At 37.6% G+C, this 12,797-nt stretch overlaps 2 protein-coding genes across 8 annotated transcripts; both read right to left on the bottom strand.

Annotated features, from left to right (window-relative positions):
• Nucleotides 1-1,275: 1,275 nt before the first annotated feature.
• LOC140965302 (uncharacterized) lies at nucleotides 1,276-5,272 on the bottom strand. 2 transcript variants are annotated; one of them, XM_073425475.1, is made up of 14 exons: nucleotides 4,986-5,272; nucleotides 4,379-4,446; nucleotides 3,969-4,226; nucleotides 3,630-3,804; nucleotides 3,450-3,511; nucleotides 3,189-3,352; nucleotides 2,952-3,049; nucleotides 2,778-2,836; nucleotides 2,571-2,705; nucleotides 2,273-2,490; nucleotides 2,033-2,192; nucleotides 1,859-1,934; nucleotides 1,719-1,769; nucleotides 1,276-1,643 (listed from the first exon to the last, which is right to left on the bottom strand). In XM_073425475.1, exons 3-14 carry the CDS (start codon nucleotides 4,131-4,133, stop codon nucleotides 1,417-1,419), a joined length of 1,590 nt encoding a protein of 529 aa, XP_073281576.1. In that variant the 5' UTR covers nucleotides 4,134-4,226; nucleotides 4,379-4,446; nucleotides 4,986-5,272; the 3' UTR covers nucleotides 1,276-1,416. The 2 variants fall into 2 exon arrangements, with proteins under 2 accessions (XP_073281576.1, XP_073281575.1); XM_073425474.1 differs by having other exon boundaries at nucleotides 4,379-4,541; nucleotides 4,986-5,267.
• A 544-nt stretch (nucleotides 5,273-5,816) lies between these two features.
• LOC140965300 (protein-tyrosine-phosphatase MKP1-like) lies at nucleotides 5,817-9,850 on the bottom strand. Of its 6 annotated transcripts, none has more exons than XM_073425471.1 (3): nucleotides 9,590-9,850; nucleotides 7,015-9,195; nucleotides 5,817-6,360 (listed from the first exon to the last, which is right to left on the bottom strand). In XM_073425471.1, exon 2 carries the CDS (start codon nucleotides 9,114-9,116, stop codon nucleotides 7,044-7,046), a length of 2,073 nt encoding a protein of 690 aa, XP_073281572.1. In that variant the 5' UTR covers nucleotides 9,117-9,195; nucleotides 9,590-9,850; the 3' UTR covers nucleotides 5,817-6,360; nucleotides 7,015-7,043. The 6 variants fall into 6 exon arrangements, with proteins under 6 accessions (XP_073281572.1, XP_073281570.1, XP_073281573.1 ...); XM_073425469.1 differs by having other exon boundaries at nucleotides 7,015-9,138; XM_073425472.1 differs by having other exon boundaries at nucleotides 9,679-9,850.
• Nucleotides 9,851-12,797: the final 2,947 nt, after the last annotated feature.

The following is a 12,797-nucleotide window of genomic DNA, read 5'->3' as shown; positions in this document are numbered from 1 at the left end:
TGATTTGAACTCGAAATTCAAACTTCGCACCTTTTCAAACACACTCGCGGTTTGTAAGCTCTGCCGTCCGCCTTTCGTCAAACGAGAGGCCGAAAGAACTCGTGGGTTTCGTTTTCTTGACACGGTGTGGAAGTTACACCGGGAAATTCTTGGGTTTTCGGAACTAATCTTTGTGAAGTTGGTTAGAACAACTTGAAGGGGGATCCGTGGATTTACGCAGAAGAAACCTCGCGCTGTAGAGCTCATCTTTGGCGGCAGCAGAAACCCGAAAACAGGAAACTATCACACAAGGCGGAATAGAAACACGGCAGATAAAAGTGCAGCGGCCTACGGTGTGTGTGTGAAATGTGTGTAACAGCAGATTTTAGGATGACAGATGTCGGTATTTCGAATGGATGAAGGGACTAGACATCGGGAGATCCTAGGACTGCGGGCTTTGTGTCGATGAGCAAACCTCGAGAGAAAGGAAAAGGTTGTTTTATAAGGACAAGTTCTTGCCACGGAACAACCAAATTAACTAACTCTAGTTTGTTAATTAGTTAAGTTAGCTTATAGTCAAAAATAAAATTTTCAAGTAGAAAAATATTAGAATATACAATTATAAAATCCATCGTGTAAATTAAATATAAATAATATTGCAATCAGTTTAAAAATTAGAACCCGCCAAGTCTGCAAAAGTATGCTATATTTGGTGGTTCAAATCGTGATACATTTTGCTCAAACGAATCGTGTTTGCAAAAGTTGTTAAAAATTAAACACACTAAAAACCATGTAAGAATACAATTAATTATTGATAACATGCTATTCATCTATTTTTTTAAAAAGAAATTGACGATAAATTATATCTCAAACACGATATATGATTAGAACAATACATTGATAATTTTTAAAATTTTAAAAATAGATGAATCAAATGTTTTGTCTGTAATGTATTCTATTTTCTTCATACATGATGTTTAGTTCATTTACGTTTTAATAATTTTTACAAACGATGTTTGTTTGAGAAAATATAACACAATTTAAAACACCAAATGTAACAGAGATTTCGTCCCATTCGCATGGGGTTTTATGACCGATTTTCATACAAACAAGGTCTTTAAAGATTATTAATTGTGTAAATTTTTGGGTTTTTACAATATATAGTGTAATCCTTTCATTTTTTTTGTTTGGGAAAAATAAGATTGATATTGTACATACCATATTCCGTTATAAATACTAGTCATCTGACACCAACGTCCCAACCCAATTATAACATCGTTATAAATACTAGTCATCTGACACCAACGTCCCAACCCAATTATAACAAACCGAAACTCATTCTGTTGTTTGTCATTGCAATAATTCGAAATTTTTAGGACTATTTATTTAATGAGCGTTACAATAAAATTTGCACATTATTTAAATTAGCTAATAATTCTAAGAGCAATTTAGAATAAAAAGCGCGCATCCATGAGAAACAACTTCAATGGACAATGATTCTTTCACAACGAAAAAGTCCTTTCCACTCCATTCTTCTCTGCATTTACACAAAGCATAAGCATTCTCAAAATTTTTACCAGGTAAAGCCTTACCCAAATCCGAAATCTTCATCGACATCACGACATTCGAGGGGTTCAAGTTGAAAAAGGCGACGTAGATTTCTCCTACATAAATAAAGCCAACACGGTCTAAAGATGTCGTTTAATGAAAACATTCCCAAGTTATAAGATGATATGTACCGTTTCTGCCCGATGCAGTCCAAGCTCGAATCCCGTTTGTACCAGAATTAACTGTGTGAAAGTTTACTTAGCAACAGGATATGACACATTTTAACAATGTAACGCCTGAGCAAAAGTTATGTATTAGTCTGAGATATTACCTTTGATTTTGTTCATAGATGCACATAAACCAGAATAGCTATTCTCGAGGGTTCCATTGGCGTTCAACTGCCACATCTGTTTGGATCAAATAATTCAGTTGTCATATTCGAGTTCAAGATTCAGAAGCAATTTTCTGCTGATATGATAGCTTAAAACACGATAGACGAAGATACCTGGTTGGCATCCCATCTGCAAGTTGAAAACGAGCCCCGTTCGAATTCTTTGGAAGTGAGCTTTTGATTTGGAGACGCACCGAGGCAGGACTCTAACCTCCCTGTCTCCAATAAATGAACTTTACCATCATAATGGTGTTTGTATCTCATGTCTACACCTCTGCATCAGCATCATAAGCATTCGTAAGTTATAATATAAATACCAAAACTCATTAATATTTATGAGAAAAGATTTATTACGGCAATAAAAGAGGCTGTTTCTTGTATAGACAAAAGGGATCGTTCTGTCCTTCGCTCAAGTTTCTTTTCCAGCAGACTTGTTCGAGATCGAGACCAGTAGCTCTAGCAGACCAACCTCTTGCCTTGGAATCATGGCAGCTAGTGAGGCCAAATGTAAGCGTCTCTGATGAACCGTGATCCTTTAGTTCCAAACCATTTTGACTCGTTATATAAGGGAACTGCGATTGGTAGGATGAGAATTAGACTGGAGTTTTGTCCATGCATTGCAAGATGTATAATTCTAAAGTTAAGAACGTGCCTCTTTGTTGTTCGAGCTGAATGAGTTTATCTCTAGGAGAGTAGGATTGGTGATTATTTTGAACGTTGTGTCATCGAGTTGTCTCATATCACCTCCAAACATGAGAGGAGACTTGACCATAGACCATAATGTCATCTGTTCAAGGATTCGGAACATCATGGTTCGCTGTAATCTTTTTAGAGATTTAGATCAACAATGAACAAATACCTGAGTTCTTTGTTCGTCTATATTAAGATTACACTTTCTATGAGGGCCTTCATTAGAACCTGAAAAAACAAAGCGGGCAATAGGCAATGAATATATATACATAAATAGCAGCGGAAAAGATATCAGAAGTTCTCTGTTTTTCATTCTTTTACCGATCATTTCAGTCCATTATACCTGCATTTGTAAGCCATCCCAATGGTAGCATATCTAAGTCCGGCCACGACTTTCCATGCAGCCCTTGGGCTCCGATCATATTAGCAGCAGAAAACTCCCTGTTCCATACGTGATATAGAAAGTGATTAGCAGGCAAATACGACCGAAAAAGTATTAAAAACAGGTAAAAATAAATAAGATGGAGAAAATAAAGGAAAATGCCGCATGGCAGAGAAAGATGGAGGATGTCTAACATACCGAGATATATCAAAATGGGAAGCGACATCTCCCCACGTATCCCAATCGTCCCCTGTAATCCTGTACATGTTGACAAGACCGTTCACACTCTTTGCCATAGCTGGTGTCACACTTGTTCCAGGAGACAATGAATAGAGGACTGAGTGATTAAGTCCAGACAACACCTGCGTGATTTCGAGGTTTTTTGGAACTGACTTAAAAATAATCTTAATTAAGATGATTAACAGAGAAAAGGAATATGTAGAAATAAGTCTGTAAGACCTTTGAAACATAACTTATTTCATCTAGATCCAAGTCCTCACCAAATACACAATCATGCTTCACTGTTAACAAACAAAAGCTTAGATATCAAAGCAGCAATATGCATTTCAGAAAGTAAACTAAATGAAGGGATTGAAGACCGAGAATTCCTCTTTTTCGAAACAATAAATCTTAAATTACCAAAATCGACGCCCCAGTCAGCATATTGCTGATACAGAGATCTCAGGAATGCTCTTCCTGCTCCCGATTTGGCATTGACACTCATGAAACCATGTTGCATCCATGCACAAGCCCTCTCCTTGATTCCTACGTCTTTTGCCAGCCATTTCCGACCATTTTCTTCATAAGCTTTGCCCTGTGCATACATCAGATGGCGACCAAAGAGTACAAAGCCAAAAATGTTGAGTTTATGGCACAAGTGAAAGTCATTTAACTAACAAAGATACATCAACCGAATGCAGCATCTTTTGACTGAGAAGTTAAAATCATGATAGCGTAGAGTATAATTTGGCCCATTACCGTAGTAATATCAAGGATTGGCGTGTTTGCATTGAATGCTTGCGTACTCATACCTCTCATAACATGTATCCCAAATTTCAAACCCATACCATGAACTATCTTAGCCACCTCAGATAACCCTTTCCCGCCTCGGGAGGAAGGCCATCGATCCGGATCAGGAATCATCCTTCCCCATTCATCAATCACATCGAATCCAAGAGAATCAACACCTGCACCATTTACTTTCCTCCTATACCAAAGATAATCCACCACTACATACTGCATGAAGTTGCAGAGTGGGGATAAATTCAGAAGACATAAAAACAGATTAGGCCATATCCACATTGATCAACCATTCTCTACTTGCGGTACAAAAATGAATTTAAAAATGATTCATCGTGCTCAGTTACTGCAAAGAAGAGTTTAAGCACCTCATATCCATGAGTACGGAGACGTTGAGCAACAAGTCGAGCATTTTGAAGGAATTCTTCTTCAGAAACTGTCCAGCAAAATGAATCATATGAGTTCCAGCCTCGTGGTGGCGACCAAGCTTGCTCTTTCACAGCCCGAAATCGAGCACCGAAGATCACCACCCTAATACGACGCACCAAAACTTAAGTGCACATTCACAAAATTGAATTTCTAGTTTTTTACCCACAAGCGTAGCAGCAGAGCAAGCAACTTATATCAGCATCATATAACAACTTCCTCAAAAAGCATATTCATGAATAGAGTGGAAAAATTCCCCTGAATTAGAAAGACAGCTTTTTTTAGTGCAAATTTTTTATAATTTCCAGTCCCAATACAAGAAGAAGGCCCAGTGACCAAAAACAAATAAAGTCCCACGCACCTCAAATGAATTCAAAAATTCTCGGTCTTCGTAAAGAAACAACACGTTGATACACAAAACACACACATACGCGCAAAAAAACACCAAGAAGTGAATTGCTATCGTCTCTCGATACTTAGCAGCTAAGACCCACAAAACAGAATTACAAGAAGAGCAATCAAAACAAGCAAACAGAAGATTAAAGGCACCTTTGAAGCAAGAAACTGAAGAGGAAAGTGACAAGGAACGAGCCAATACAAGGCCTCATGATCATGATTATGCCTTCAGAATTCAAGAAACAAAGCCTGCAGTCAACCCCTCTCGATAATTCTAATGATTAAAAACCAGACCGCAAGTTTGACGGCGTTAATGGTGGTGGGAACAACGTTTGTCTGAGGAAATATATGGTGACCATCAGACGGGAGGTTTGCAGGTGAGGTGCTGAAGCGTGTGTGTGTGTATATATATTATATCATGTAATCAATTACTTGCATCTGATTCATGAGCTTTTTGCTTTTAACCTTTTGCATTCACAGATCATTAATTGCCCATTGGTTAAAAGTAAGATTATGGATTGTATATACTGAATCAGAACTTTGAAGCAAAAAAATTACTCGAATTTCATTGCGATTAAATATAAACAATTATATATTGTATTAAAATTCACGTTATATGCCAAGTTCCCTATTATATTATTATGGTGTTAAATGTTTACAAAAATTATTTTATGCATGATTATGGATTGTAATTTAAAAAAGCACCCTTTAAATTTTAATAAAAGTATTTATTAAATGTTTATCTATGCAAAATTAAATGTAAATATTAAATTAAGTAAATTTTAAAAAAGAAAAACATTTTTAAGAAATTTACCTTTCAAGCTTGGGACATTAAAGATTGAAAATTATTATATTGACTACTAAAGTGTAAAGAAATAAATTTTCAAACGCTTGTGTACTTAACTAATTGTTCATTATTTGCTGAAAAAAACTGTTTGATCATCATAAATTATGCATGAACACTGTTCACCTTTCTCCTTCCAGTTCAATTTTAAAAATAAAATAAAATAGCAATGGAATGTTTAGAAGAAAACATTGAATAGTCCCCAGTATGGTAATCCATAATAACAATAAATAAGCTAATGTTTTTTTTATACTGATCCATACTAACTATAAACACCTTTGGTGCTAAATGTAGACGAAATTAGATGAACACGAATTTAAACGACCATCCGAGAAATCGAAGCAGGCAAGGAGGGACGGAAGGCCAATCCAATTTACCGAGGAGGGTGAACTTACAATTATTAGAACAGGCAGTATTTGAACAGCCCCCATTGTTTCACAAACAAATGCCACTGTACATAGTTTTCTGGAAATACAAAATGGGATTCTGTCCTAACATCACACAAGCAGAACTAGGAATTCGAAATCTGCTTTAGGATGCTGCCGATGCAAGTACAAAAACTGAGATTCTGACTATGTTTTATCTTTATTCTCGACTGATCTTTCTGTCTAAATACTTGTTTACTGAAAAGCAGGCCGGATGCTCAAGCAGCTGCTGCACTGGTTCCTTGCCTTCCATCAGTATCTGGAAAACATGAAAATTGAATACAAGATCTTAGTCACGGAAATATTCTCACCACAGCGTATCATGTATGGAAGCCAGGATTTGGGGAGAGTGGGGGTGATACACAATAAAGGAAGGGGCAATTTAACATGTTTTCTGGGGCGAGACATTAAACTTTTTCTTTTTTCTCTTGTTTGAGCTGCCCGTGGTCGGTCTGCCCTGGGAATAGGATAAGGTAGTCTTGAAAGAGTTGCCAATCAATAAGCCATAGATTTTCAAGGCTTAAGATCCGACGGTAATCCCAGAGGGTTCAGTACCTTCATTTGAGCTTCAATGCAAAAACCTTTTTCAGTGAGTAAGTTACGAACCACCACCACCGCCTCGACATGGCTTTGGCTATCTTCATAAATACCTACCTGACCCTTAGTTTTCTTTCAAGTACACATTAAGCCCTATCCATTTATACACAACATCAGCAATATTCGCATTGACACTCACTGAGGGACAAGTATAATGTAAACCGAGGGATAAGTATAATGTAAACCGATCTAGAATCAAGGATGCAGCAGTTCATATCCATTTTATAAGAAGAATGTCAATGGTGGAATACTAGAATACACGCTTCTCCCATTGTAGCAATCATAGCATCTGAAAAAGAGATGAGAATTGTCGTACCTTTTTTAAACTTGCAGTTCATCTAAAACCTAATCTTCAGCTGCATAGCTATTAGCATCTGAAATAGGATATTCTTCTACCATCTTGAAGGAAGCCTCACGATGTAAGATATTGCTTTCAACATCACTCATCGCATCATCTTCAGCAAACGAACACAGAAGCCTTTCCGAGTTTTCTGAAACTTGAGAAGCCGCATCAATGGAGGTCAAGATGGTAAAGTTTTCTTCACTAGCCGAGCACAAACCTCTGGTTCTTGAAGTATTATTGTTAGAAAATGCCTCGTCTGTTTGAGGGGAATCAGCATTACAAAGCGAATGTGTATTTTCGTCCATGTTCCCAACAATTTCTTCTACAGAACCACTCTTATTCAGGTAATCTCTTGTTTCGAGTGCATATGCTACTGTCTGAGCAGATACAAAAGATGTGTCAGATGAGTTAGATGACAAGGGTGAGAGGGTAAAGGAACTTGAATCAGAGGTTGAGGGTGAGAGTGAAGGTGAAGCTGAACTGGAATATGATTTACTAACAAGACAAAACGAAAAAGAATCTAGTAAACTGAATGAAGGTGACCGAGAAATTGAGGTATCATAGAGCGGATCTGGAAATTCCGTCTTCTCAATCCAAACTGGACTGCTAGTTACACATGAACTGAATGAATCAGGTGAATCACACTGACAACTTGAGGGGGTTGAAAAATAACCAGTAGAGACAAAGTCTTCTTTACATGTATCAACTGAATCTTCAAGAACCTCTTTACCGGTATTCACCACATCTAGTTCTTTGTGTACTTGCAAGGCACCACAATCCATTATAAAAGACATAGATTCTTTCAGAAAGTCGGAGGCAGCTTTTTTTCTCAGTTTGTTCCAATCATCTTTTCGGGAAGGAAGACATGTCTCAGTTCCTGCTTCAGAAAAAGGTGGAACAACCCCACCAGCATGCGCTCTGTGAAAAATTTCGAAATCCAAATCGTACTCATCGAGCTTCCTTTCATCCGAGGACTTTACACGACAATCATCTGCTGAACTTTTTCCATGGCAAATAGCATCCGAAAATTCAAATGGCTCCTCACCTTCTTTAACAATTATAACTGGAGCCTTGACACTTTCATAACGAACAACTTGAGAGGCAGCTGCCATGGCATTACTCGACATCATTGGGGGACAATGTTTCCCAATCCATACATATAAAGCGGAAGGAATGTGAATAATGAAACTGCCACGAGAGTCGAGTCTGTCAGGGCCCGACTCACACAACAATTTAGGAACGAGATGAAGAGGATCATAAGGTGAGTGAGGCGCCATTCTATACATCCTAAGCACCGAGGCTGGGCTTGCAGCATGTACTTGTTTTTCGATCTGTAAAAGCTGACAAGCAAATCCCACATTCGGGTTAGTCACTCCTCTCGCTTCTTTAACATGCTGAAATGCACCCTCAAAGCTCTGCCCCTTCTTCCAAATAAGATATGCAATTACCAAAGACGCCGATCGAGACACACCCTGGAAACAGTGAACAAGGACACGTCCACCTTGTTCTCGAACATCTTCAAAATAATCAAACACATCATAGAGAATACTGGTAATATCCTCAGACGGGCAGTCCTGCAGCCAGAGTGTCATGTATACAAGCTCATTCTTAAAATATTCCGGGCAAACAAATCCGACACAATTCAGCACATGGGTAATTCCATTCTGGCGGAGAATTGTTCGATTCTTGGCAACAGCATTGCTTCCTAAATACACATGATCCAGAATCCTTGAGCATTCCTTATCAAAAAAGGCAAGCTTGTCCTTCATAAATTCGAATTCAATTGGTGGTTGGTCCATAGTAGAATTTTCACGGGGTGTTATTGATCCAAGCCTCGCACCAGGAGTTGGAGGATTTAACCATATGCCAAGATCATCCAACCCAGCTCTCGGCCACTCATCACTGGTTGGTCTAGTGATAGAAAGAGGTTGCAGTGGTGGCAAGCAAGCTCGTGCCTTGCTGTTCCATTGTGGCTTAGAATTAGACTTTTTTGGTGGACACTCTATCAACGAAATTGAACGCGAGTATGTCTTCCCAATTCTGTTAGGCCCTTGATCCTTTTCTTCCCCCAACATTTCGAAACGTTAAACTTTCACTCTGTAAAACCAATCAAACCCATTTGAGGATTGTCCTGAAACCGCGTCAAAATAAAACCTTGATAACGAAAGAATGAAAATTAACATAGAATGCTAGACAGAGCCCACTAAGAAATTTCATCTACTTTAAGTATTAAAAACGATAAGGGACGAAATTTTCTAAAATTTAGCCAGAATCAAAGATTCCTCGGTGACTATTCTACCAAAAAGCCAACCAAGGAATGAATTATCTGACGTTCATTCAACAATTTGACTTGCTTTGCCAATTTTTCTCAACCAAAGCCTTTGACTGAACATTATTTCTTCATGTTGATTTGAATAATAGGGAAAAAATCAACAAAACACACATGACCGAGTAAAACCCAGTAAACATTCCCATACAGCTAACATAATTTCAACATAAATTAGAAAAAAAAATCGGAAAAGTGCACGAAAATTCATCAACATGATACCCATGACGTGAAATAACTAGCAACCACAAATCAGCCCCGAGATTTGATTTCTGAACAGAAACGAAAGAAAAAACTAAATTAACACTTACGGAAACTATTTTTCTCGCTGTTGGTTATTCGCAGCAGGCATTTGACTAGCGTAGCAAAGTGCCCACATGAAATTACACGAAAAATGTGGAAAAATAGGGACAAAAACTAGAGCTTTTTTCTGTTTCTAAGAGAGAGAACGAAAATGGGGGAAGAGAAGAGTCGCAGGTGAAGTTGACAGGTTGGCCATTTTATTGTGCTTCAACAGAACCGGTCAAACCTGCCACCTCATCTGGTTTGACCCATCAAAGATTTTTTTTCGTTCTAGGAAAAGAAAAGTCTGGCGTTGGACCATACGTGACCATTTAAGATGATCACGAGTAATGTAGCCTCTGTGTGCTTATGATTGCTGGAAAAATTTATTTCTTTGGTGTGGATTTTCTCAATAGTTAACATAACTCTTTGATTTTTATGGTATTTCATGGTAAAGCGAAATGATCACCCGAGACACTAGCTCATTTTCTCTTCACGAATGAAGAGCACCACGTCTTTTTCCTTGGCCACCTTTGAGCTTGATCCCTTGCCAGATGTGCTTGACGATTCGAACGAATTTAATATTTGTATCAGAATTTAATGTTCTCTTGATCTTAGTTTGATTCCGACGATCGCACACTGCCGTCGGTAAGAGGTAAGGGGTCACGAGAATGGCAAATCCAAGAATCTCAATAACAAATCTAACGTCAATTGTCTTCGCCGCTATCAACAATCCAGAATCCTCTTACTGCCCATCTCCGGAACTTACTAGTTAAATCCATAACCTTCATTGTACATTGTCGAAAATCCTTACTGAATAATCTTACTTGTGTCAAGAGGTAAGTGGAAGACTCTTTCTTTCTCTTTACACTCATCACTCTCACGCTTATTACATGTTTCGATGTCTATTGTTCAGTGGAAGAAATTGTCGGTTAATGTCAAGACATGGAGAAGGAAATTCATATGACAACTTACACCATAGAAAGTTCTAGAATGTGAATTGTGTTTTCCATATTTTCCACTTTTTAAAATACAATTACTGATAAAAATAAATGATTTTATTCGGTTGGTTATTTCGGTTTTGAAAGAATAATCCGGCCAGTTCGATTTTTTTTTAAAAAAGCTTGGTTCATTAGGTTTCGGTCTATTTTGTTCGGCTAGTTCAGTTTTAAACGAATGTTAAATCATAAGCAAGGTAATAGTAATTATTTGTAAGTTATTTCTAATTTTGTTTATGTTAATTTACATAGTTGAATTGTGACACCATTGGAATCTTATCATCTATGAAAATAAATTTGTGTGCAATTAGCACTCGAATCCTCAATATCGAATGACACCAACAACAATCACAATAAAATTTCAAATACGACAAGAAACAAAACCTTAAGGTGTGTCAAATAACTGGAAATTCGTCATAGAAATTCGTAAAACTAATTCACAACCTACTGGAAAGTTCCAATAAAAATCAAGAATTAATTTTTTCCAAATATCCAATTAGATGAATGAACACGGAAACTCCTTCAGTCTTCCTACAGGGAGCTCTTTGAAACTTTAAGGTCTTTTAAATAGCTTTTCTAGCAACACTAGTTTCTGCCACATTCATAGATCTCATGTTTGCACTAGAAACTCGAGTTTCACATGATCGAGAGTCTTTTCCTCCCCTAGTTCTGCTGATACAGCCACAAGACGCTGGCTTGTCTGCAGAAAGTCCGCCATAACAGCCGTAAATTAGCATTCTTGTAGATAACGCCATATTATCTTCATATTGAGTTGTTCAATGTTGAATCATTTTTCCGAAAAAAAATTTGTGGAGCACTATCCATTTGGATTCACCACAAACAATCGTCAGAACTTCGAAATATCTCAAGGTAAAGAAACTTTGCTATCTTGGATAAGCTAATGTCAGAAAAATTACCATGAGGCACAAGGACCAGATCAATCTCGACCTCATCAGAAGCATTTATCCAAGTTACTTTCAATTCATTGTGGCGTTTGTATTTCAATTCAAACGGAAAGTGTCAAGTCCAATGTGCTTGACATTGTGGCATTCTATCAATTCCAAACTCTTAAGGTGGTCACTCAAAAGCTTAAAAGTTAAATCAACCATACAATCATTCAACTCCAGTTTACCTGGCGAAGGAAAGTTTAGAACAAGTACACCATCCTCCAACAGTGGAAAAGATGATATCACATGATGAAACATCCGAAAAAGACCAAATCCAACACAACATGCAACTGTGATTTGATGTTTTCCTCCATTTTCAGAATCTTTAATTCAACATAATTTTCTTTTTTCCAAAAAAATACCGCAAGAACTAGTTTTTTTGTCAAAATGTTGGAACTCAGTGTTGAATATGTTCCCAATTTTTTTAATAAACCAACATTCATTTGAGGACGACGAGAATATATTCTGGATTACCAAGAAAATAAAAATGATTTAGGATACTGGGATATCTGTTGGTCCCACGTGCGGAATTTGAGATAATAAACCCGAAAATAAAGAATAAATTGGACACCGAGATTTACGTGGAAAACCCCTAAAAATTATTAGGGTAAAAACCACGGGCAAGATGAAAAGAATTTCCACTATAATATTTTGTGGTGTACAACTCATTCACTGTGTTTCCAAAGAGAACACACACTCTCTTAATACAGGAAAACAAACACCTCACAAATATTATAGAATATTATAAGATGAGAGAAAACTCGAAGAAGGGATAATTTCAGAATGAAGGGGGGAGCTTTATTTATAGAGCCTCTTGTCCGTGTGAATACGCGTTAAAAACGCGTATTCATATTTCCTCGAACATTTTATTAAACAAAAGCAGCCCACGTTTTTTTTTCTTCTGACACTGGTCCCCCCTTCCCACTTTGCCGACATTTCTCCCACTTGGAGATTTGATTGAGAATCAAACACATCTCCACACATCCTTTCAATCTTGCCATTACATGCTGCTTACGTTTCCGCTAGGCCACTTGAGGATCTACACCACTCAAACTTAACAGTGTTCACTGGCTTGGTCAGAAAATCAGCTATGTTATCCTTTGTATGGATCTTCTGCATATCCACGCTTCTTTCTTCTACTACTTCCCGCACAAAGTGAAATTGTACTCCAATGTGTTTCGTCCTGGAATGAAAGGCTGGATT

Source organism: Primulina huaijiensis, chromosome 18, assembly GCF_012295235.1.
Source record: "Primulina huaijiensis isolate GDHJ02 chromosome 18, ASM1229523v2, whole genome shotgun sequence".
Taxonomy (NCBI): Eukaryota; Viridiplantae; Streptophyta; class Magnoliopsida; order Lamiales; family Gesneriaceae; genus Primulina; species Primulina huaijiensis.
This window is presented reverse-complemented; position numbering and strand designations above follow the sequence as displayed.